The 25,152-nt window shown below is 44.3% G+C and overlaps 1 protein-coding gene across 3 annotated transcripts in view; it reads left to right on the forward strand.

Moving 5' to 3' along the window:
• ATP2B4 (ATPase plasma membrane Ca2+ transporting 4) overlaps positions 1–25,152 on the forward strand; it is a 168,829-nt gene that overhangs the window by 83,916 nt on the left and 59,761 nt on the right. For all 3 annotated transcript variants that reach the window (XM_030221070.1, XM_030221071.1, XM_030221069.1), the window contains exons 3-6: positions 3,827–4,024; positions 6,793–7,050; positions 21,392–21,517; positions 23,548–23,673. In XM_030221070.1, coding sequence (XP_030076930.1) covers positions 3,827–4,024; positions 6,793–7,050; positions 21,392–21,517; positions 23,548–23,673 — 708 coding nt within the window. The remainder of the gene's footprint in view (positions 1–3,826; positions 4,025–6,792; positions 7,051–21,391; positions 21,518–23,547; positions 23,674–25,152) is intronic.

The following is a 25,152-nucleotide window of genomic DNA, read 5'->3' on the forward strand; positions in this document are numbered from 1 at the left end:
GAGCAGAAGGTTTCAACGTATCATCAACGATGACCCCTAGATCCCTTTCTTGGTCCGTGACTCCTAATGCTGAACCCTGCATGACATAGCTATAGTTTGGGTTCCTCTTTCCCAAATGCATCACGTTGCACTTGTTCACATTAAACGTCATCTGCCATTTAGACGCCCAGTCTCGTAAGGTCCTCTTGTAATTTTTCACAGTCCTCCCACGATTTAACGACTTTGAATAACTTTGTGTCATCAGCAAATTTGATTACCTCACTAGTTACCCCCATCTCTAGGTCATTTTATGAATATGTTAAAAAGCAGAGGTCCCAGCATGGGACTCTTCTCCATTGTTTTTAATCTACAGTAAGACACTACCTCCGATCCCATGTCCCTCTAATTTCCTCTGTAGTCTTTCACGAGAGACTTTATCAAATGCCTTCTGAAAATCTAGATACGCAATATCAACCGGCTCACCTTTGTCCACATGTTTGTTTACCCCTTCAAAGACATGCAGGAGGCAAGCTCATTGATTTACCTGCCGGTTTCTGTGAAAAATCTGCTTTTCTTCCCTTTTGCTGGAAGAGGATTAAGGTGATGGGAGGTGGGAGCTGTGTGCTATAGGATTTCTTTGGCTTAAGGTTATCTGCTTATGTTCGGACCACACAGCTTTATGCTGTATTCCCAGCCTGGAACTGAGTGGACTCAGAGCCAGTACAAAACTTCACCTTTGTGCTCATATCCCCAAATTCTTTCAGGTGCCTATTGCCCCCACCCCCCCCAAGAAAACATTTGATAATTTAACAAAACAGTCATGATCTCTTCACATCACCCATTCCATAACAATTCAGTAAAAATGCGTAGATGGACATATCCGTACTGAGGGTCCTTTTTAACTGCAGTAGGTCTTTGCTGCCCTAGACGATCGCCTGGTTTCCTGATGGTTACGCTGGCCTTGATTGGATTCAGACCGGGGGGAGGGGGGGGCAGGAGTATGGTTGCTGCTACTCATAAGTGTGGGGGGGGGGTAGAGTGCTGGAGAGATGCCTAGCTAGCTGTATGATGTGGTTTGAAACCTGCTCCGTAGCTGATGGCTGAAGGGTCTGATAAGAACGCCAAACAGTGAGGAGATGGAAACCTTCAACTGAACCAGTATTTTTTTATTCCTACCAGCTGACCCGACATGGCCATGTTTCGGCAGAAAGATTGCCTGCATCAGGGTTCTAATTAGATGGACAGCTGGTCAAATCATACACTGTCGGAGTGATGAACTGTACTCCAATGAATAACCTTCCGATGTGAATGTGACAACGCGAGAGCCAACCTCCAAGCACAATTTAAATTAAAAGGTTTCCATCCTCCTCACTGTTTTTGACATGTTTGACTCTCTTCTTGAGGTTCTGGTCCTCTGCTGCTTGTTTTTGAAGGGTCTGATACAACTTGAGGCCTGGAGACCTGGGATAGATCGAGCTTCCGTTTGCCATTAAAATTCTCCAGCGAAACGTTCTGACAGGAGAGGACATGAAAGCTCAGAGGAAAGTCCAGTCTGGGGGTATTCCCCTGTGTCTGCTGTACGAGGGAAGGGAAATCCCCTGCTTTTCCTCCACACATTCCTCTCCTTGACACACTGCCCTTCTAGTATCAATTTGTGGTTTGAGACCCTGTGACCCCCACCCTGTTATACATGGTTTGGTCTTTTGGGGAGCTTCATCATGTTTCAGTTCTGTTTTCCCATCCGCTTCCCTCCTCATATGCCCCCTGTGACAGACTGACAGATGGGGTAAGGGAGGAGTGGATTCACTGTCCTGATCCCAGTGCTATCCCCTGCACCATTAATGGTGCCAGTCCAGTTGTTGTGACAGACTCAGCCCAGGTCATTTTCTAGATTTGAAGTCAGAGTGCAAGGCCTGCCGAGCAAGACAGGAGCTGGTCACTCCTCCATCTCTGTGTGATGACTACTTGTGACCTGGCTTGGAAAACAGGATACTGGGCTAGATGGACCATTGGTCTGACCCAGTATGGCTACTCTCATGCATTTGGCTAGTGGTATGAGGGTTCTCTTGGCCCCAGAGGAGTGGACTCTTTGTAATGTCATGATGTCAGGTCACTGACCCAGAACCCATTTTAAATTTGGTTCCTTCTGTGGCAGATGGAGGCCACCACTGGCCACTCTCATGCCCCTTCTAAGAAAATGATATTGTGAGAGCTTTCGTTAATTTCTTTTAATTAGTCATGTGTGGCACCCTCTGAGCTAGGGAGGACAAAGGAGAAGAAAGAGAGAAATCTGGAATATGTTGGCACACAAGCTCTAGCAAGGCCCATCTCCCTGGGGTGGTATCGCACACGTACCTTCCACTACCTGCAGAATAGACTTTCTGAGTGGGTACGTCTCTGGCCTTTTTTCCACCTGTTCAGTACCCATGTTTGTTTTAATTTTTCCCATAAAATCCCTTATTTGTCCTGTCTCTTAATTATTTGGAAATAGCTCTGCGTATGTCTGTAGGACTGTAGAAATAAGTAGTAGTAATACATTTACAGCACCTCTTCCCCACGTACCCTCCACTCTTTTCGCTGCTTCTGATCCCTTCCAGCCTCCTGTTTTTTGCTCGGAATGTCTCGTCTGTGTCACGTGTCCCTGGATGTCATCTCCCTGGCCTTCACCTCTTAGGGCTTAGGAGCAGGGTCTGATTTTATTGTGGGCCTGGTGATTTTAGTGTTACAGGAAGGCATTTGTTGATTCCTCCATTCCCACCCCACCGCCATATGTTCAGCCTCCCTCCTCCTGGCTTATCCTGTAGCTCTGGGACACCGGACAGCCCCCATTCTCTGCTGGCTGTGTTTCCTTTCCTCTGCTAAGTTCCAGCTGAAGGGAGTGGGTTGTTCCCCCTAGCCGTCTCTGGCAGGCTCTTACACCGCCATGCCCTTCGGAGAGGAGAGGAGGAGGGCTAGGACTGGTCTGATCAGAGGATGAGGGCCTGATGACATCAATCAGGGACTCAGCCTGGCTTGTAAGTAGGGGCTGCTGATGGCTCTTTTCTTCATGTTTCAGCACCATTCATTTTCAGGGTGGTGGGGTTGGGGGGAGATTGTGTAAGAAAGGCCTGCCAGGCTGAGGCAGCAAAATAACACCATGTCTGTTCTGCCCATATTTTGTTGCAGATACAGCCTTCAGGTGAGGTTCATGTTCATTTTGCAGCTTCTACTACTTATTTCTGTAGCGCTACTAGACGTACGCAGCGCTGTACTCTAAATGTGTAAGAGACGGTCCCTGCTTGACAGAGCTTACAATCTAATCAAAACAGACAAACGGGACAAATAAGGGGTAAGGGAACAGGTGAATAGGAGTTAGAAGCAACCTCGAAAAGCTCCTTACATCTCTCCCCAGGTAAGTCCCTCTTCTCTGTCCCCTTCTCCTCCGCTGCCAACTCCAGACTCCATTCCTTCCAGTTTGGTAAGTCTTTATATTGTGCTCCATCTCTGGTCCAATTCAAATCCAGACTCTTCCTGCCTTGTTGAGGCAGCTTTTAACTCTTAAACCCCTTATTATCCATGTTGTTTTAATCATTCATATAATAAATGAAACTCCCTAGTCTCAAATAGACTGTAAGCTCTGTTGAGCAGGGACCATCTCGGCTCTGCGTATGTGGAAATCGTCTTGAGTTTGGTTTGGGGAATGAGGGTGATGTGCTGGGAGCCCTCACAGGTGAGGTTAAAGGGGGTCACATCTGCCACTGGGGCTGGGTTAGAACTGCAGCCATGACCTGCCAAAAAGTGCTGATAACCTTTTTGCCCGTTTGTTTCTGCTAGTGCTTACTTTATTTTTCATTCTTTCCTCCTCCAGGTTTGTCCGGAAATCCTGCAGATTTAGAGAAACGAAGACAGGTGTTCGGCAAAAACTTCATTCCACCCAAAAAGGCCAAGACGTTTTTGCAGTTAGTGTGGGAGGCGCTGCAGGACGTGACATTAATCATCCTAGAAATTGCAGCCATCATCTCATTGGGCCTCTCTTTCTATCATCCACCTGGGGGCAACAATGAGGGTAAGTGTCCGGCCTTTAAGAGGGGGCAAGAGAGGGGCTGGGAATCACCAGGATGGCATGTTTGATGCATGTGCAGCTTTCTTCTGGGCAGAGCGATGCCATGACACTGTGGCAGGTTTCTGGTGCTACGGTCTTGATCCTGGAGTGGTGGGGGGACAGGGACATCTGTATTCACTTTTTCTGCTCAGGATAAACACAGGGGGCAGAGGCTAGTTCATAAAATAATTGAAGCAGGTGCTCTTAAGAGTCACCAGAGCTATGAAGTAATTAACGAGCAAAAGCTGCAGGTGGGATGGAGAACAGACTGATTGTGAGAAAGATTCCCCTGCAGAATATGTGCCTCGGCAATGAGCATGTCCTCCTCCCACTCCAAGAAGGGGTCCTGTTGCCTAATATAGGCAAGGAATGAAAGAGGAGCTGAATATCTGTTCTCTGGGCAAACAAGGGGGCCACAGAGTGCTAATAATAACCCTCTCCTGTCCTGAAATCCATTCCACGAAGTACCTGGTGCCACAGGAGATCTCAGAGCCAGCAGTAGCCTCACTGGAGGTGTGGGGAGGGGGGGGCTCCCAGTATAAGGAATAGGGGGGATAGTGTAAAGCTCTGGGCTTGAAGAGACAAAAGCATGCTGGGATGTGAGCTGGTCCTGCCCCTCTGCCTTGCCTGTAACCTTGTGTCTCTGTTTGTTGAGCTCCAGTAATTAATTAATTTATTTATTTATTTATTTGTTGCATTTGTATCCCACCTTATCCCACCTCTTTGCAGGCTCAAAGTGGCTTACAATACATCATGAGTGGTGGAAGAATGTTAGTAGATAAATATTTGGTATTACAGGATCTTGGTCAGCATGTTGTTAATAAAACAGTCATAGTATACAAGCAGATATTAAGAAACAGTTCTGAATATGGATGTGCGCGTTGTGCACGTTTACATTTGTTGATCTTTGTGGTACGCTTTATTAAATTTATTAATGTTGCTCTGAAATTGCAGTGGACCCTCCATTCTGTTTAGACCATTCCACAGCAGGGCGCTTACCTTCCCCGCCAATCATACGCATACATTTGTAGACCACTGCGTCCGGGTAGATAAGCATACGCTTGCCCACGAAAAGAACAGCTTTGCATCTAATTGCTATTCTGTATGGCACCGTGCATAACTGTTAAGAGGGGTGCTCATAGGGACGCAGCCTAAGCAGGCCAATGTTTACGCGGGCAGCTTGCATTTAGAGCAGTCATTTACGTGTCCTGTTTGTGCTTTGTGGCAAACTGTGGTGTTTTCTTCTTTATTTTCTATAAATTTGTGTGCCTACGGTTCGGTATGCTGATGTGGGTTTACATCTGTATTCTATAAGAAGGTTTTACGCAATAAGCTCACTCCCCCTGTTCAGGTGCCTCTGTCATGCATTATTTGGGAGCCTGCAGACACTGGCCAGTCTGCTGCTCAGTTTCACAGTCCTACGAGTGAAGCTAGTTCACATTTTGGTGACTCTGCTGTCCTAAGTGTATGAGAGTTTGACACTGGGGAGTACATAAGAACATGAGACTAGCCCTACTGGGTCAGACCAATGGTCCATCCATCCCAGTATCCTACTTCTAACAGTGGCCAATCCAGGTCACAAGTCCCTGACAGAATCCCAATTAGTAGCACCAATCCCAGGGCAAATAGTTGCATCCCCATGTCTATCTTGAAAATGGATTATGGACTTTTCCTCCAGGAACTTGTCCAAATCTTTTTGAAACCCAGAAATGCTAACTGCTGTTACCATATTTTCTTTTTTTTTTTTTAAAGTTTTTTATTTATGCATTTTGTCCACAATCATAAGACATCAGTACCAGCTAGAACAGTTCCATTTCCTGGTTGACATTACTCGGTAACATTTCGCAAACCTTTAACAGTTAGAACTCTAGACATTGAATACTGACCATTTTGCAACCCCCATCCACCCTCTGTCTCTGTTACCATATCTTCTGACAGCGAGTTCCAGAGCTTAACTATTGTTTCAGTGAAAAAATATTTCCCCTTGTTTTAAAAGTATTTTCATGTAACTTCGTTGAGTTTCCCCTGCTTTTTGTACTTTTTGAAGGAGTAAAAAATTGATTCATTTCTACTCATTCTACACCACTTAGTACATGTAGGATCCATAGGAATCGGGGGGGGGGGGGGGGGGATTTATGGCTGTTCAGGCCCCTAAGCTGTAAACATTTGAGAGGCCCCCCCTCTTGATTAAGTAGAAAGTAAATTTTAGGTTTGATAGACAATAGATTAAAAAGTCTATAAAATAACCAGCAATATTTGATGCTGATGGTAATAATTATGATTACTTTGGTGCTTTGAAATGGAGCCTCTTTATATTGTAATTTTCATTGTTTTATTTTATTTTTAGTGACGAGGCCCTCCTTGTAATGTCAGGCTCGCTTGTGTGTAATTTAAGTGTAGTGGTGGTTTCCTTTGACCAGGTGCACTGGAGACCGGTGGAGCATCTCCCAACTGTCCTGCACTCCTTGATTAACCCCTTCAGAGCTTCAGTTCCTCACCAGGAAAGAGGGATTTTCTGACAGATGTGTGGATGCCAAAACCAAATGTAATAGTTACCTAATGGAAATTTCCAGGACCCCCCCCCCCCCCCTCCCTCCCTCCATGTTAGTTTTTAACATTTACTCCTATAGCGGAGCATTTTAAGCAGGTCCCAAGATCGGCTGGGTGTGATAGTTGTACTAGGAAGAGCTGTTAGGACTTATTCTAACGAGGTGATCCTATCTTCTTTTCAGCGTGTGGTCAGACGGCTGCTGGTGTGGAGGATGAGGGAGAAGCACAAGCAGGCTGGATCGAGGGGGCTGCCATCCTTTTCTCAGTGATCATCGTGGTGCTAGTCACAGCTTTCAACGACTGGAGCAAAGAGAAGCAGTTCCGAGGCCTCCAGTCTCGTATAGAGCAGGAGCAGAAGTTCACAGTCATTCGGAAGGGGCAAGTTATCCAGATCCCCGTGGCTGAGCTGGTGGTGGGGGACATCGCACAGATCAAGTACGGTGAGGAGATGGGGGCTTGGGGGAGAAATGGGGAAGGATGAAAGGCCGGGATAGTGCAGAATAGAAGCTGCACTGGGAGGATGGCTGGCAAGGTCAGAAGGAAAGATACTGGGTACCTGGTCTTATCACTAGCAACAGTGGAAATGCAATCAGGTGCCTTTGAATGTCTTCATAAATTGGGGCAAGATGATGTTAGTGTCTGCTACCTCCGTAGCCATACATGACATGGTGACTGGATCCACCATCACACAGGTGTTCCACAGAATACTTTGATCTTAGTGTTTTGGATTTGCAGTGCACGCTATTTGTCCAGAGAGCGCAAGGATGCAACTTTATTTACTTTTATTTTGCTGCATTTATATCCCACATTTTCCCACCTATTTGCAGGCTCAATGTGGCTTACAGTATAATACAACTACAATCTCACATTGATGGAATAGAGAATCAGAGTATACATAACAGATAAGGTGCATAGGAATATTAAGGCAATCATATTAACGGAGAAGAATTTCAGAATTATTGCTATTAAGGTTCATACGAACATTATGTTGGAAACTTCAGAACTAGGTCGAAATGTCCCTTGATGCCGTTGGGCAGCCTGTGAAGGATTCCTCCCCCTTGCGCATAACCATACTTGTCTAGCAAGCTGGATGAATCAGTGTCATTTGATGGCATCAACAGATGGCCAGAGAGCTCAGAAAAAGCCAGAAGGTCCCAAGCAGCTCTGCCTTACGAGTCTCTGATTTTATTGCACAGTCTGTTCTGCTAAATTCTTGTTGTTGTTTTTCTGAATACATGTCTCCAAAACAATAAAAGTATTATTCTCTTGTTCTTTCTTCTGTGAAAAAGAAATGCATTGGACCTATTTAACAGCTTTTATTTTGGCATGGTTGAGGGCTGGAAGATGGTCTTCACGAGTGCCCAGCAGAAATGCTACTTTAGTTTGCATCCTGATCATGATGTGCTTTAGGGCAAGAAAGCAGAAGGTTCAAAATAAGGACCTTCAGTCCCCAGAATCGGTCACTGAATGCACATAAAACAGAGTGATAAAAGCAGCTGTGTTTCTTTAAAGGTTTAGGTATCTCTGGCAGAAGGGAAGAAGAAACACCCCTCAACTTCAAAGAATGAATACTTCTCAATATTAAAAAAAAAAAAAAAAAAGGGAGCAGAGGTGGGCTAGAAGCTGAAATCTTTGCACAGGGATCATCAGTCCAGCCCAGGAGTCGAGTTTGCATAGCAGAAACATGGAAAGTAGTGACCTTTCTATGCAGAAACTGCATTCAGAAGACAAAGGGGGGGTAACCTAATAACAAGAAGCCTTTGTGAAAAGTGGTGTCTGTCTTATAAAGACCACATAGGTGCCTCCGTGCAGAGCCCATTCCAACAGTGCACAGAGCTGGCACACACACGTACACGTGTAAACGCGCCCGTGTACTCTACACATACACCCACATATCCTAGAAAGTATGGGCAACACTACCTCCTGCTCTCCTCCCACTCCTAGAAACACCTACACAGATCTGGTAAAATTACTCGCTCTTTCAGTGTGCCTACTTTTTATTTTATAAATACCCTTCTGCCCATAAAACAGGCTTTGGACACAGAAAACACTTGAGCTCAGAACAGGGACCTTGAAGGAAGGAGGGAGGGAACTTGTGTAGCTGCTCCATGCAAACCACAGCTCACTCTGTGTCACCAGCTTTCATTGTAGAGAGCTGAGGGGCTATAAGAGAATGCAGAGCAGACCTTCAGCATATAAGAGACATTTAACCCCAGAAGGGATTTCAGAGATGGACCAGTCCTCTACTGCTCTCTTATAGCTCTATCAGGGGGCTTGGGACTTTATCTTTATTAAAAAAAAAAAAATGGACTGCTTTGAAGTGCTGGAATGTTTTCATAGACCTGCCAAAATGCTCACATGTAGAGAAAGCAATGCAAACAATCCTGGAGGTTTAGCAGCCGTCCTGGGTACTTGTATGGAGAGAGGTCTGTGCTTAGAGTCTTCTCACCATGCTTAAGTGTCTGGAGTCCATAAATCTAACCAGAATCAGTTCAAGGTATCCTGTCTTTTGTTTAGACCTAGCAAGGGAACTGCATCTAATTATATTCAGTTTCAAAGGAAACTGAAAACTTTATTTGATAACATGTAGCCCAGTAGCCTGCTTCCAGCAGTGGCCAATCCAGGTTACAAGTAGCTGGCACAAACCCAGTTACTAGCACCATTCCACGTTACCAGTCCCAGGGCAAGCACTGGCTTCCCCCATGTCCATCTCAATAACAGACTATGGACTTTTCCTCCAGGAACTTGTCAAAACCTTTTTTAAACTGCCGTTACCACATCCTCTGGCAACAAGTTCCAGAGCTTAACTATTCTTTGAGTGAAAAAATTTGTTTTAAAACATGAAACTATTCAAAGTTGTCAAAATGCAGGAAACTGGAAGACTGGACATCCAATGGCAGATGAAATTTAATCTGGACAAATGCAAAGTGATGCACATTGGGAAGAATAATCCGAATCATAGTTATCTGATGCTAGGGTCCACTTTAGGAGTCAGCAGTCAAGAAAGAGACCTAGGTGTCATTGTAGACAATACTCTGAAATCTTCTTCCCAGTGTGTGGCAGTGGCCAAAAAAGCAAACAGGACACTAGGAATTATTAGGAAAGGGTTGCAAAATAAGACCAAGAATATTATAATGCCTTTGTATCACGCCATAGTGCAACCTCACCTCAAGTATTATGTTCAATTCTGGTCGCCATATCTCAGAAAAGATATAGCGGAATTAGAAAAGATTCAAAAAAGAGCGACCAAAATGATAGAGGGGTTGGAAGTGCTCCCATATGAGGAAAGGCTAAAGAGGTTAGGGCTCTTCAGCTTGGAAAAGAGATGGCTGAGGGGGGGATATGATTGAGGTTTACAAAATCCAGAGTGGGTGGAGGTGTATCGATTCTTCACGCATTGAAAAAGTACAAAGACCAGGGGACACTCAATGAAACTGGATGGAAATACTTTTAAAACCAATTGGAGTAAATATTTTTTCACTCAAAGAATAGTTAAGTTCTGGAATAGAACGTTGCATGGGGACAGAAATCTTACCCATCCCCGCCTGTCCCTGCTGGAATTTAACACATCCCTACCCATCCCCATAAGAATTTAATAGTACATAAAATAAAATTCCGGTTAGCTCCCTCTGGATTTGAGCCACAGCACTGTAGGCAAGGAAGGAATGGAAGTTGGAACACTCTGATTTGTACATGTAAAATTTGTCTCTGATTTACTGGCACTGTGTGCTGAGAGGTCACCACATGCATGTGCCAGTAGGTCAGGTGACATCCGATGCTCATGCCTGTGTCAGAGCTGAGGTCTGCGCATCAGCCCGGGAGCAAAGAGGATTAATTGTAACAATAAGTGACAGCAAATAAAGACCTGAACGGTCCATCCAGTCTGCCCAACAGTCACACTCATTATCAATTCATGATTAAATCTCAATGAGTGTGATATTATATTCATGATTATGGTCTCTCTTTCGTGTTTCTGGAACATAGACCATAGAAGCCTATCTGGCCCTATCCTTAAGTTCCAACTGCTGGAGTTGCCGTTGAAGCCCACTACAGTCTGTTCATCTTCTCATTTGTGGGACACATCGTAAAAATCTGTCCATCACTGTCCTTACGTTCTAGCCACTGAAGTTGTTGTCTAAGCCCTTTCCAGCCCGTCCTAAACCAGATTCCCATGTATGAGACACAGACCATACAGGTCTGCCCAGTATCAGCCCTAGTTCATCACAGCCAGAGTCGCCATCTAAGCGTCTTGATACATCCACACACATGCAGCCATTTAAGGTTAGGTTTTTTTTATAACTTCATTTTCTAATTAGAGATCCTCTGTGTTCATCCCATGCCTTTTTGAATTCCATCATCATTTGTGTCTCTACCACCTCCTTAATGGGAAGGCTTTCCACATTTGTGCTGTTAAAGCAAGGAAGAAGAGGAGGAGGAGACAGCACTCAAAAAACTTGGTATTTGGTAGATGAGAGGCTTTCGCAGGCGCAGCTTACACTTGCACGGTAACCCCGCAGGAACTGCCTCCGTCCCGCAAACCCCGTTCCTGTGCAGCTTTCTATTCTGGAACTCTTTGCCAGAGGATGTGGTAATGGCGTTTAGTGTTCTGGGGTTTAAAAAAGGTTTGGATAAGTTCCTGGAGGAAAGTCCATAGTCTGTTATTGAGATGAACATGGAGGAAGCCACTGCTTGCCCTGGGATTGGTAGCGTGGAATGGTGCTACTAATTATGTTTCTGCCAGGTACTTGTGACCTGGATTAGCCACTGCTGGAAGCAGGATACTGGGCTGGATGGACCATTGGTCTGACCCAGTGTGGCTGTTCTTATGTTTTTTTGTACTCCAACACTCCACCTTGAAAACTTCTAAAACCCCTAAACCTTATTGGTGTATTGCTCAGTTCCAGAATTGCAGCCTGCCTTCCAGCTGAAGCAGTTCATGTAGAGACGTGTTCAGAAGCTCAAACCTTTTTCAGAAGGTTTAGTTTAGGGAGAAAGGGTCACCCCATCAATGTGAAAGAATGTAGAGAAAGTATTTGTAAAAGTCTTTCAACACTTTGGCCTGTGCAGTCTAAAAATATGGACAGTATCCACCATTCTGCAGTCCCAGAGAACCACTTTTATATCCAAAGATTTATTGAACATCAGACCCACCAGAATTTCTCCAAGTTCCCTAAATATCCAAAGTTTATCCATCTGGCTCTGGGGCTTTTCAGCTTTTATAGAGACAGACAGACAAACACACACACACCTTTTTGTAGCAATCAGTGGCCAAACAGAAGGATTTCTTGTTCTGTTTAATAAAAATTAATATTAAGTTTTAAGGATTACAGGAATCAAATCTTGCACAGAAATTAGGGTAGTCAGGCAATTATTCCACAAAGTACATATATACAGGAAAGAAAAAGTACATATCAATAAATCTTACAGTACAATCAACCCCCTATAAAGAGCATATTTAGAATGTCAAGAGGGTGAAAAAAAAACAAACACTGACTGAAAGGAAACCATGATTCTATTCAAGCCCATACAGTTGGCATAGAAACAGCCTCCAACCAGTTGACAGGTTTTCTGTACAGTAGTGTAGCAGACGGTAGAGAAAACTTTTTCCAGAAGAAAATCTTTTAACTACAGAATATAATGAACAGTAGCAATTTTTATCAAACATTTTGATGGATATCGCAAAAATAAATTCCCCACCACGACTCAAGATCAGCAGAAAGTTTCCTCTTCCCCCCTCTTCACACTCTGACCCATAAATATGGAGGGATTTCTTTAACATTTCTGGGGGGGGGGTTTCCCTTCTCTTGCTCTAGACATTGCTCACTGTTTTATTTATTTATTTATTTATTTATTGCATTTGTATCCCACATTTTCCCACCTCTTTGCAGGCTCACAATACATCATGAATAGTGTTTCCTTTTAGTCCCTTAATACCACCTTTTTGCTTTTCTTTCCTTTCCTTTGCTCGTGTACCTGAAATATGTCCCCTTACCTTTTCTCTGTAGCAAATAAGATATTAGGTATTATTCGGAAAGGAATGGAAAACAAAACTGAGAATATTATAATGCTTTTTTTTATTTATTAGGATTTATTTACTGCCGTTTTGAAGGAATTCACTCAAGGCTGTGAACAGTAAGAATGGATCAAACATGAGTAATAGACAATTACAGCAGTAAAAATATTCAAATAACACTACAAAGTATGGCATAGTATACTACTTGCATTGTCAACACAATACGTAATAGAACAATTTAATAGACAGCAAAGGGTATACGCAAAGATGGAACATATAGATAGGTAACAGAGTAAGAGGAGTTAGAAAATAAGGTGACTAATTTAACGAAAGGTGCACTTGAGGTCAGAGAGATGGTTAAATATTATCTCAGCTAGGGTAGGAGTGGGTAAACATGTCCTGCTGCAGTATGTGTAGCCCGAGTCAATCCGTGTGTGTGTGAGTGAGACTAACAAGTTAGTTCTTCCATTAAAGGCCTGGTTGAAGAGCCAAGCTTTCACCTGAATACGTTGTGCAATTCTGGTCACCACATCTCAAAAAAGGTATAGCGGAACTAGAAAAGATACAGAGATGGGTGATGAAAATGATAAAAGGCATGGGACAACTTCCCTATGAGGGAAGGGAAATGGGACTTGATATACCGCCTTTCTGAGGTTTATGCAACTACATTGAAAGCGGTTTACAAATATTCAGGTACTTTATTTTGAGGAAAGGCTAAAGCAGTTAGATCTGTTCAGCTTGGAGAAGAGACGGCTGAGGGGGTTGATATGATAGAGGTCTATAAAATAATGAGTGGAGTGGAACAGTAGAGGTGAATCGCTTGTTTACTCTTTCCAAAAATACTAGGACTAGGGAGCATGCAATGAAGCTACTGAGTAGTAAATTTAAAGCGAACCAGAGAAAATATTTCTCCACTCAATTTGTAATTAAACTCTGGAATTCGTCATCAGAGAATGTGGTAAAAGCAGTTAGTTCATCTTAATAATGGCTTGTGGACTTTTCTTTTAGAAAATTATCCAAACCTTTTTAAACCCTGCTAAGCTATGTAAGCCACATTGAGCCTGCAAATAGATGGGAAAATGTGGGATACAAATGCAATAAATAAATAAACTTAGAAAATTCCACTGCTTATCTCTAACATAACATTTAAAAGACAAAACAGTTTACTACAACAGGGATATATTAATTATTGAAGGCGTCTCATACCGTCACATAGACATATTTATGTCATACTTCTTTCAAGCTTATATGCTTGTGACTTCGTATAATCATAGACCACCTCCAGCCAACCAGTAGTGCACATTAGCTGCCTATATTGAAAACGTCAGTGTCCATATATCCGTGTGTTTACTCAAATAAATATTTTTGTACCGGTATCAGATGCTGTTGAAAATTATATGCTCTTGAGAAAGCAGTTGACCGCGAAACAGGGTCCTGTCAGGCTTACAACGATACTGGAGATTTCATGAACGTTTGACAAACTGAACTCTGGAAATGCGATAAGCATAAGAAGATTTAAATATGGCTTGCAATGCCCAGAAATATTAAGATAAGTTGATTTTTTGCACTACAAGTAAATTTATTTCAACAGTGCTTAATTTTTGAACAGTAGCGCACAAAAAATTTCTTAAAAAAATATTTATTTGAGTAAACACACGGATATATGGACACTGACGTTTTCAATATAGGCAGCTAATGTGCACTACTGGTTGGCTGGAGGTGGTCTATGATTATACGAAGTCACAAGCATATAAGCTTGAAAGAAGTATGACATAAATATGTCTATGTGACGGTATGAGACGCCTTCAATAATTAATATATTCCTGTTGTAGTAAACTGTTTTGTCTTTTAAAGGTTGTGTATTTCTACAAAGATAAAATTAGACAAAGCAGAGCCATTTCTGTTTTATTTTTTGTATTATCTCTAACATAAGCAGCATAAAATCTGTTTTCCTCTTTTGGTATATTGCCAGGTACTTGTGACTTGGATTGACCACAGTTGGAAACAGGATACTGGGCTTGATGGACCTTTGGTCTGTCCCAGTATGACAACACTTATGTTCTTATGGTACCTCTGACAACCTGACTATTTCTCCACCACTTCTAGCTTCACTTGTATTCTCTGTAAGCCTCCTTCTGAGATTCCTTCTGCTTAACCTTTTCCTCTACTTAGGAAATAAAAAGACTGATTTGATTTTCAAAAAAATAGCCAACATTTTTAACATAAATACTCACTTTTTTTTTTTTAATAGCACCCTTCCATCTCGCCTTCAATGAACCTCCTTTATATCCTTCCACCAGCCACTGCCTCTTCAGTACTTTTCAGTACACTTGAAATCTAGGGCTTGACTTCTGAGTGCCCTCTTAACACCTTGGATGTTGTATCTTACCATCTGCTGATTTCTAGTTCTCTGCTAGACACCTTTCCAGGTTTTAGAAATGTGAATCAGATTCACTACTGTTCCTTTTCTTCTAGGATCCACTGCGGTCTGCCTCAGGGAGTCTCTTGAAGGGAATCCCATAACTTCACGATGTTCATTTTTATTTTAGTATTTCTACGCCTCCTTATCCTAGATTAAAACCATACAAATGTGACTGTACCTGCACAGTTTTGTATTACTGATCAACTTCAGTCATTTCTTAAATTTTGTATTTGTTTTGTTTATTACTTGTTTTATTAAAATTGTAATAATTATTCATAAACCGAGGAAGATAAAAGTATCAGGAACAGGAAAAGAAAAATAACTAGACATAGCAAAACTCAGATAATATAAGCAACCTCATTTCCAATCCCCTTCTCCACAAGAAAATAGGAAAAAAGGGGAGATAAGAGAGAGGACAAAGTAAGGTATAAAAAAAATAATGAAGGATTTTAACAGGTGAAATTTTTCTGCCAGATTTACACTATATGCCAGTATTCATCAGTTGCCACTAATTCCTACCTAATTATTCCCGAGATTCAGTAAACTCCCTAAAGTGAAGATGAAAGAAAACACAATCTCTTCCTTAAAATTCCTAGGACATGTTTTGTGATGGTTTTAAAAGACCAAGAGCTCTAGGTCTTAGCCTAAGAAACGCTCCGTGAGCTTCCTGACTTTTGGGCTTTAATCTCGTAAAGAAACTTGGTAGCACTGAATCCTGTTATCTTCAAAAAAGTTTGCCTCTATAAGTATCTCTGTAGGCTGACTCGTGTATTGATGACTGAAGTGGCATCAGCAGTCTGCAACACAAGATGGGCACCATAACACCAATCTGGAAGTGGGGTTGACCTACTTGGCGGATGCTACTTATGGCATGTTATGGGATAAGGCCCACAGTATATCTTTGACTGTCACAGCACATTGGCAACTCTGGTTGCGGCATTGGGCAATGGATGCCACGTCAGTCATATCTAGGTAAACTGCCCTTTCGGGGCAAGTGGCTATTTGGAGAAGATCTCAGTAACTTGGTGGAAGAACAAGGGGAAACTAAGCCACAGCGGTTGCCAGAGGATAAGCCTAAAGCCTCTGGTCATCCGTCTTCAGGGAGCTCCCAATCTCAATTTCAAGATAGCAGACGGTACCGGTCTGGTCATCAACAGTATGGTCAGAAGTCCCACTTTCAGGCATGCCAATCTTGCTTTGATGCGTACAGGAAGTCGTCCTCTTAGCTAGAGTGCACAATGCCTCCCAAGCTTTGTAATGATGCAAGGCTAGTCCACTCTTCTCTTCTGCCCGGTAGGAGAATGTATTTAGGACTTTCAGGAGGTGTAGTCCTAAATCACGTCAGACCAGTGGGTTCTGGATATTCTTATGGAAAGTTGCAAGTTGGAGTTCTGCTGCTCAGTCGTTTCTCTTCTTGATGTCTCCTTGTTGAAAGGGAACCAAGAATGTCGAGGTTCAGGCCACTGTAGAATCCTTGCTCGTGCTTCAGGCCATTGTTCCAGTTTCCCAGGCTGAACTGGGACAAGGCAGATACTCCATCTACTTCATCGTCCCAAAGAAGGGAAGGCACATTTTGATTGGTCTTAGATCTCAAAGGTCTAAGCCACTGCCTCCGAGTGCCCTGCTTTCGTATGGAGACCAAGAGCAGTCATGGCCTCGATTCAAGCAGTAGAATTTCTCACTACCCTTGATCTCAAGGAGGCATACTTGCATATATCCATATGACTGACTTATCAGACGTTTCTATGTTTTGTGGTGATGGGCCATCACTTCCAGTTCTGGGCTTTGCCCTTCGGTCTCACCACAGTACCAAGAACATTTACCAAGCTTATCGTGGTTGTGGTGGTGGTGACCTTCCTTTGGCACAGGGGAACCAGAGTTCACCCATATGTCAATGGCTGGCTCGTGTGTTGTCCTATTCGGACAATGTGGTGACGATGGACAAAGTTGTCCATATTCTGCAGTCATTGGGTTGGGTGATCAATTTCAAGAAGATCAGATTAATTCCATCACAGATGCTGGAGTATGTGGATGTTTGACACAGCAAGGGAGAGGATCAACATCACGGAATGCATGAGATCAAAGCTGGTTCAACATAGTCGTCTTCTCTCAGTTCCAGGATCTGGGACTACGTTCAGGTTCTGGGGTCAATGACAGCAGCGATGGAAGTGTGCCATGGGCTCATATGCAGCTATTACAGGACTCTCTTCTCAGCTGCTGGTTGCCAGGTGGAGTATGCAGTGGTTGTTGTCACACAAGAATTTGATCGTTGGAGCTCCTTTTCCAATAGGACAGTGGGAAGTGGTGACACAGACGTAATGAGCTCTACGACCAACTTGCTGATAAGTTCTATCTGGTACAGGGCACCTGGACGGAACAGGAGTCTTGGTGATTGATACATCGCTTGGAGCTCAGAGCAGTGCAGAATTTCCTTACGTGACTTTGCTCCCTTTCTGGCGGGAGCCTTGTTCCGAGTTTTCTTAGACGGCTGTGATCCCGCCTTGCTTGTTGATATTAGCTACTGCCATCGCATTGTCAGATGGTGATGGAGGCGGCCTCCCTCATGATTTGGGTGGAGAAAAATCTTCTCTTGTCGACAGCTCACATTGCGGGGTCCTTGAATGTGGAGGTGGGCTTTCTCAGCAGGCACTCCTTGGACCCGGGAGAAGGGTTCTCTGCTTCTGGAATTGATGGCAACGAAAAGGAATGCCAGTCGGTCCACTATCAGCTGAAAACCCTGGCTGGATAGTTCCCAAAGTGCCCAAGTTCTTCAGCCATTGGAAAGAATTGGGCTCGATGGGGATTGATGCCCTACTGCAGCCCTGGCCGGAGACACATCTACTGTATGTCTTCCCTCCTTGGCCCATGGTAGGCTGTGTGTTGAAAAGGATTGCATTGATCAGGGTTGAATAATTCCCATAGCCCCGGATTGGCCACAGAGGCCGTGGTGTTGCCATATTGGTAAATGATGTTATAGTGGTATGTGGATCTGATTTAACTGCTGGACGGGGATCCTCTCCATCTTCCGCAGGTACTGAAGCAAGGTCCGGTACTCATGGAGGATCCGTGCCCTTTGGTCTTATGGCTTGGCCATTGAAAGGGTTTAGTAGAGACCAAAGGGTTATTCTGATTTTGTCATTGCTACCTTGCTTCAGGCTCAGAAGTGCTCTACATCCATGGTGTATGTGAGAATGTGGAAGACGGTCAAGGGCTGGGGTACTGAGCATGGATTTTCTCCCTTCTCTGCTCAGATTGCGCACATCCTAGCATTTCTCTAAGCAGGCCTTCAGAAAGGATTGGAATTCAGTTCTCTAAAAGTTTAGATTGCGGCTTTGGGCCTGTTTTAGGGGCTGATTACAGAAGGACGTCTCTTGCAGCTCATCTGGATATCGTTTGATTCTTGTGGGGAGTGGGCCACTTGCGGCCTTCCTTTCATATGCTGTGAACAGAGTGGAACCTTAATGTAATCCTTCAAGCTCTTCAGAAACCTTCTTTTGAGCCACTCCAGAAGGCCTCCTTGAAAGATCTTAAGCTAAAGAGAGCATTCTTGGTGGCTGTTATGTGGGCACGTAAGGTTTCTGAGCTTAAGGCTCTCCTGTTGGGATCCCTTTCTCCACTTTTTGGAAGTGGAGGGTCTCCCTGTGTACGGTTTCTTCCTTTATTCAGAAAGTGGTGTCAGCATTTCATTTCAACCAATCTGTGGAGCTTCTGTCCTTTTGCAAAGACCACGAAGAGGGTCAGTATTCATCCTGGAAGCTTCTCAATATGTGTAGATTCCTCGCTAGGTATCTGGACGTCATGAATGAGTTTCGCAAATCGGAAAAACTGTTTGTGCTTTTTGGTAAAGAGAGGGTTTCCTCATGGCTAAGCCCTCAATTGCTAGATGGCTGAAGGAGACTATTACATCAGCTTGCTTGCGGGAAGGCAGGATCCTCGGGCCTTGTGGGCTCATTGTACGAGGCATACAGTGACATCGTGGGCCAAGACTACCTTACTGTCTCCGGCGGATATTTTTAAGGCGATGACATAGGCTACGCTGCATACCTTTGCAAGCACTACAGGTTGACGTGGCACATTTGGAAACCAGTTTTGGGGCTTTGGTCCTCAGGGCAGCGGTGCCAGGATCCCACCCACTCTAGTGATTACTTTTAAACATCCCACAGGTTCTGGAATAGCAGGAAGCTATGTAGTAGAAGGAGAAATTAGGTCTTGCCTGATAATTTTCTTTCCATTAGTCCTTCCCACTATTCCAGAGGCCTGTCCGAGGTTTCTGAGATGTTAGTCAGTGCAAAGTAATGGGTCAAATAATGACTGTCACCTTGTATGGTGCTTCCTGCATGTCTCTTGTTCTCTACAGGTTGTCTAGAGATGAGGTCCACACACATTTGTTTGTCTGGTAGTTGTTTAAGGTGGTTGTGTTTATTCTGAGTTTCTCCTTACTGCTTGTCTGCGTAAATACAGAGTAGCTGGACTGGATGCCAAGAGAGATTTGTCTTAGCTCAGTTTTCCGTTCTCTATCGCCACCTGCTGGTTGATGGACTCAGCTATCCCATAGGTTCTGGAATAGTGGGAAGGACTAATGGGAAGAAAATTATCAGGTAAGACCTAATTTCTCCACAGCCACCAAGACATAGTTATTTAGGCAGCAATTTATTATATATTAGGGTCTATTTTTGTCCTTTTGTGTCTCAGAGCTTTAGTTTGTTGTTGGGTAGTAATTGTAGTGCTAAACATTTGCTTCCTCATGTGTCTGCATTTGTACAGTACAAGTCCAAAAATCTGGACCGTTTGGTGATTGGATCAGTCCAGATTTTCTGGATTCTCAAGCAGTACTTTTAAAATTCCAATTTAAGGCAAATTTTGTTCATTTATTCATTAACAAATACAGAAAACAGGAAAAACATACTGTAAAAGCTCAAATAAAAAAAAAACTGAGTGAATAAATGTGGCCTGCACCATTCCTTTCCGATGCAATTTCCTGTTTTTGGAAAGGCTTGATGGGTCAGAGGGAAAGGCACGATGCAGGCTGGAGGCAGCCTGTGAGTAAGGCTGGTGCTGTAGCACGGAAGACTCCTGAAAAGGTCTGTACACTGGGGGAAGTCACGGGCAGGGTCAGGATTGGAGTGAGAGACGCCGGACTGTGTTGGGGGGGGGGGGGGGGGGAGAGGATTCTGGGTGGTTTGATTTCTGCACTTCTACTGGTTTGTGTATTTTGTGATTTTGATTGATTGTTGTTAATTGTTTTGTCACAGCCTAGAAATAAGAGAACTTACAATAATTCAAGGCAGCAAGGTTACGAACAAAGGAGAAGACGGTACTATAGAAAGGGATAGTAATTTCAGACAGCGACACAATAACAGGCATTGGAAAATGAGATAATTTATAAGAACTCTAGGAAACACAGTAGAAAAGACTCTCTGAAGAAATCTTTGATTCTTTTGCCCCTCTATATACTCCCCCCCCCCCCCACCCCCCAAGACTGAATCTTGTCTCCACATCCTTCCTAGCTGAAAAACCTGCTCCTCCACATTCAAACATAGACACAACAGACGAAGGGTTACAGAAAAGAGAGACATACAATTTTGGGGGCAGAGGAAGAAACCAAATACCTTCTATGTTGCAATGCCCAATCGACAGTTATTACCCAATCGGTACCTTCCACTAGCACAAATGGAAGGTTAAAGTTTTTAATCTGTACAGCAGAAAATGTAATGATAAAGAAGCTGGTGTCATAAACAAAGGCTGGTCTTTTGTACCAACTGCACTCTACGATGCGTTTAATACACGGGTAGAGCTTTTTAAATTTACTTAGAAATTGAAGATTATTGATTATTTTGCCAGACGATCTTCCAGTGCTTCAGATCTCTCAATTGGCCATGTCGGGACTTGTGCAATAAAGATTTTTGGACTTCCTATCTTGTCTGCTTTGGTCTGTCCTTATTCATTAGGGACATCCTGAAAACCCGACTGGCTGGTGGTCCCCAGGACGGGTTTGAGAACCACTGGTCCAGCAGGAATGCTCATCCAGTCAGAACCATGGCAATATTAGTTGTCCATCTCTGTTCAGTTGAAGAAATATATATTTAAAAAAAAACTGCAAAATACTCTCCTTTCATACCTGCCTACTGCTGAGCTCACTAGTAGACTGAGGGGACTCCGGAGACGGCGGTTGCATGGGAAGTCCTCTTTGTATTCAGAAAACCCATTTTGGATTTCTGCTCTCGGAGTTTCCATTTTGGCTCTGTTGGATGATGTCACCCACTTGCATGTTTAATTCATCCCTTTGTCTATAGAAAATCCCCATTACCAGTGAGCAACTTGACTAAGTTTTCTGCATTCCTCGCAGGTGACCTCTTGCCGGCAGATGGCATCCTAATTCAGGGCAATGATTTGAAGATTGACGAGAGCTCCCTGACAGGAGAATCGGATCAAGTGAAAAAATCATTGGAGAAAGACCCCATGCTGTTGTCAGGTACCATTCATACATTTTCTCCTAATGTTCTTCTGTACTTCTTAGCGTTTCTATAGCTAGATGTACGCAACGCTGTATACTTGAACATGAAGAGACAGTCCCTGCTTGAGAGAGCTTACAATCTAATCGGGACAGACAGAAGAAATAAGGGAATTACTAAGATGGGACTGATAAAACGTACATGGGTACTGTACAAGTGAATAGGGGTTAGGAGTTAAATGCAGCATCCAGAAGGTGGGCTTTTAGCCTAGATTTGAAGACGGCCAGAGATGACCTTGACGTAGTGATTCAGGAAGTCTATTCCAGGCATTTGGTGCAGCAAGATAAAAGGAACAGAGTCTGGAGTTGGCAGTAGAGGAGAAGGGTACAGATAAAAGAGATTTACCCAGTGAATGCAGTTCCCGGGGAGGAGTGTAGGGAGAGATAAGAGTGGAGAGGTGCTGAGGAGCTGCAGAGTGAATGTACTTGTAAGTCAATAAGAGGAGTTTGAACTGTATGCGGAAATGGATAGGGAGCCAATGAAGTGACTTGAGGAGAGGGCTAATATGAGCATAACGACACTGGTGGAATATAAGTCGTGCAGCAGAATTTTGAACAGATTGAGGAGGAGAGAGATGGCTAAGTGGGAGACCTGTGAGAAGTAAGTTGCAGTAGTCTAAGTGAGAGGGTTCTGGTAGTGTGCTCAGAAAGGAAAGGACAGATTTTGGTGATGATATAGAGAAAGAAACAATAGGTTTTAGCAGTCTGTTGGATATGTGCAGAGAAAGAGAGAGGAGACTCAAAGATAACCCCAAGGTTTACAAGCTAATGAGACAGGGAGGATGAGAGTGTTATCCATAGAGACAGAAAATGGGAGAAGAGGAGAGGTGGGTTTAGGGGAAAAGATGATAAGTTCAGTCCTGGTCATGTTTAGTTCCAGATGGCAGTGAGACATCCAGATAGCAATGTCAGACAGGCAGGCTGATACTTTGGCCTGGATTCCTGCTGAAATTTCTGGTGTGGAGAGGTAGATCTGGGAGTCATCAGCATAAAGCCGATACTGAAAACCATGGGATGAGATCAGAGTACCAAGGGAAGAAGTATAGATGGAGAAAAGAAGAGGTCCCAGGACAGATCCCTGAGGTACACCAACTGACAGTGGGATAGAAGTGGAGGAGGATCCACCAGAGTCTACACTAAAAGTACAACGGGAGTGATAAGAAGAAAACCAGGAAAGAACAGAGCCCTGAAATCCAAGTGAGGACAGCGTATCAAGGACTAGGCTGTGATCAACAGTGTCAAATGCAGCAGATAGATCGAGAAGGATGAGGATAGAATAGAGACCTTTGGATCTGGCCAGGAACCGGTCAATGGAGACTTTAGCAAGGGCTGTTTCAGTTGAATAAAGATAACATAGTGTTTGACAGGAGGTTTGAAACACTGGAGGACAGAGTAGAAGAGTCAATAGCCTGAAGATTTGTAAACGTATTGGAGATTGGACAGGACTGGGGAGAGGGTGTTTGTGTGAAAGTTTTCAGATGATGGTCAGAGAGGGGGAAGAGCTGAGGCGCCGAAACGGGAGAGTGAGCAGTTGGAGAAAATAAGATCAAGACAGTGGCCATTCTGATGTGTAGGGGGTAGTGGAGCACAGTTGAAGATTGAAAAGAGGATGTTAAAGTGAGAAACTGAGAAGCATAAGAGTCAGAGGGATCATTAACAGTGGTATTCTGGGACCTTCCCCTCCCTCCATGATCAATGTGGGCTGTGTCCCTCCCCCTTCTAGTGCTACATACTTCCTGATACCATGTTGAACAGAGTTATCGTCTCTAACACATTCTGGGAATGCTTGTGGAACATACGATATGCTGCTTCTCAGAGCCCGGAAGTACTGAGATCCCCAGCCCCACCCCCTCAAACCAAGTGATTACTTATGCCTGTGGCATGATCCTCAGTCATGCTTCTTGAGAAACTCATGCACTGACACTCATTTTAGAAGACCCGTATAAATCTTTGAGGTGTTTTCCTTGTTCTCTTCAATTTCCATGTCCCAGGTACTCATGTCATGGAGGGCTCGGGACGCATGGTCGTCACTGGTGTGGGCATCAACTCACAGACTGGCATCATCTTCACCCTCCTTGGGGCTGGTGAAGGCGAGGAGGAGAAGAAGGCAAAGAAAGGTGAGTGTGCTGGCTGTGCCTGAGGAGCAGCAGGAAGTGGAGTGTGGATGTCCTCAGAAAAGCTACATAGCAGGAATGGGAGAAGAGATCATAGCTCAGCACTGTGCATTTCCAGCTTTGGATGTATCATGTAAGAATTAATTCCTTTAGTGAGTTTAATAGCACTTTTCTGTCTAACTCTCCCTGCTAGTGCTGAGGCCAAGTCATTTCCTGCAGCCTAGACTAATGGGACCCTGGAGTCAGTGCTGGTCTTTCTCCAGGTGCTTCGATTCTTCAGAACTGAGAGGAACCATATCTGTTTTTAACCTTAGCAGTCTGATAACATGGACATTTGTAATTCTGGAGGAATGTATTACAGTGATGTCTGTCTGTATCTCTCTCTGATATACTGTACCCTGTATATACCAGGTAAGATCATAGTGTCATCTCATTCCTCCTCTGGACTTGCTGCCCACAAAACCTGTCCTGGAACACCCTGTACTGTGCCCCCCTGCACAGGGACTTTTAAAGCACCTCATTCATCCCCTGCCCACACACAAACAGAGATTGCAATTCATCTCATTCCTCCCCTGTCTCCCCTCCCCCCCCCCCACACACACATACAGAGATCTGCAGTGCACCTCATTCCTCTCCTGCCTCCCCATACAGAGATTTCAATGCACCTCGTTCCTCCTCTGCTCCCCTCGCACAGAGATCTGCAATGCACCTTATTCCTCCCCTGCTCCTCCCCCACAGAGATCTGCAATGCACCTTATTCCTCCCCTGCTCCCCCCCACAGAGATCTGCAATGCACCTTATTCCTCCCCTGCTCCCCCCCCACAGAGATCTGCAATGCACCTTATTCCTCCCCTGCTCCCCCCCACAGAGATCTGCAATGCACCTTATTCCTCCCCTGCTCCTCCCCCCCACAGAGATCTGCAATGCACCTTATTCCTCCCTTGCCCCCCCCCCCCCACACACACAGGTTTGCAGTACACCTCATTCCTCTCTTGCTTCCCCCCCCCCCCCCCAGGTTTCTAGTGCACCTCATTCCTCCCTGCTCCCCCCCCCCCCCCCCCCCCCCCCCCACATACACAGAGGTCTGCGGTACAACTCATTCCTCCCCTGCCCCTTCGGCTGTTGTGGCATCAAGTCTTGTAGGAGTGATAAGCTGTAGCTACACCTCACTAGGTTGTCTCCAGAGCAGAGGTTCCCAACCCAGTCCTTGGGACACATCTAGCCAGTCAGGTTTTCTAGATACCCATAATGAATATGCATAAGATTTACCTCATGTATATTCATGGAGTGGCTGGGTGTGTCCCAAGGACTGAATCCCTCTTGCTCTAGAGAAAGTTCCCGGCAGCTCTGAGAGTGACAGCCCCCCGTCACAGCTTTCTGCTTAGTGACTGCAGATCCGTGGGTGAGAGCCCCCACCCGAACCGATTCTGAGACGATGTAACGCTTCTCCTGCTGCAAGACACGGGTCACGTCCTAGGCCTG

Source organism: Microcaecilia unicolor, chromosome 12 (assembly GCF_901765095.1).
Source record: "Microcaecilia unicolor chromosome 12, aMicUni1.1, whole genome shotgun sequence".
Taxonomy (NCBI): Eukaryota; Metazoa; Chordata; class Amphibia; order Gymnophiona; family Siphonopidae; genus Microcaecilia; species Microcaecilia unicolor.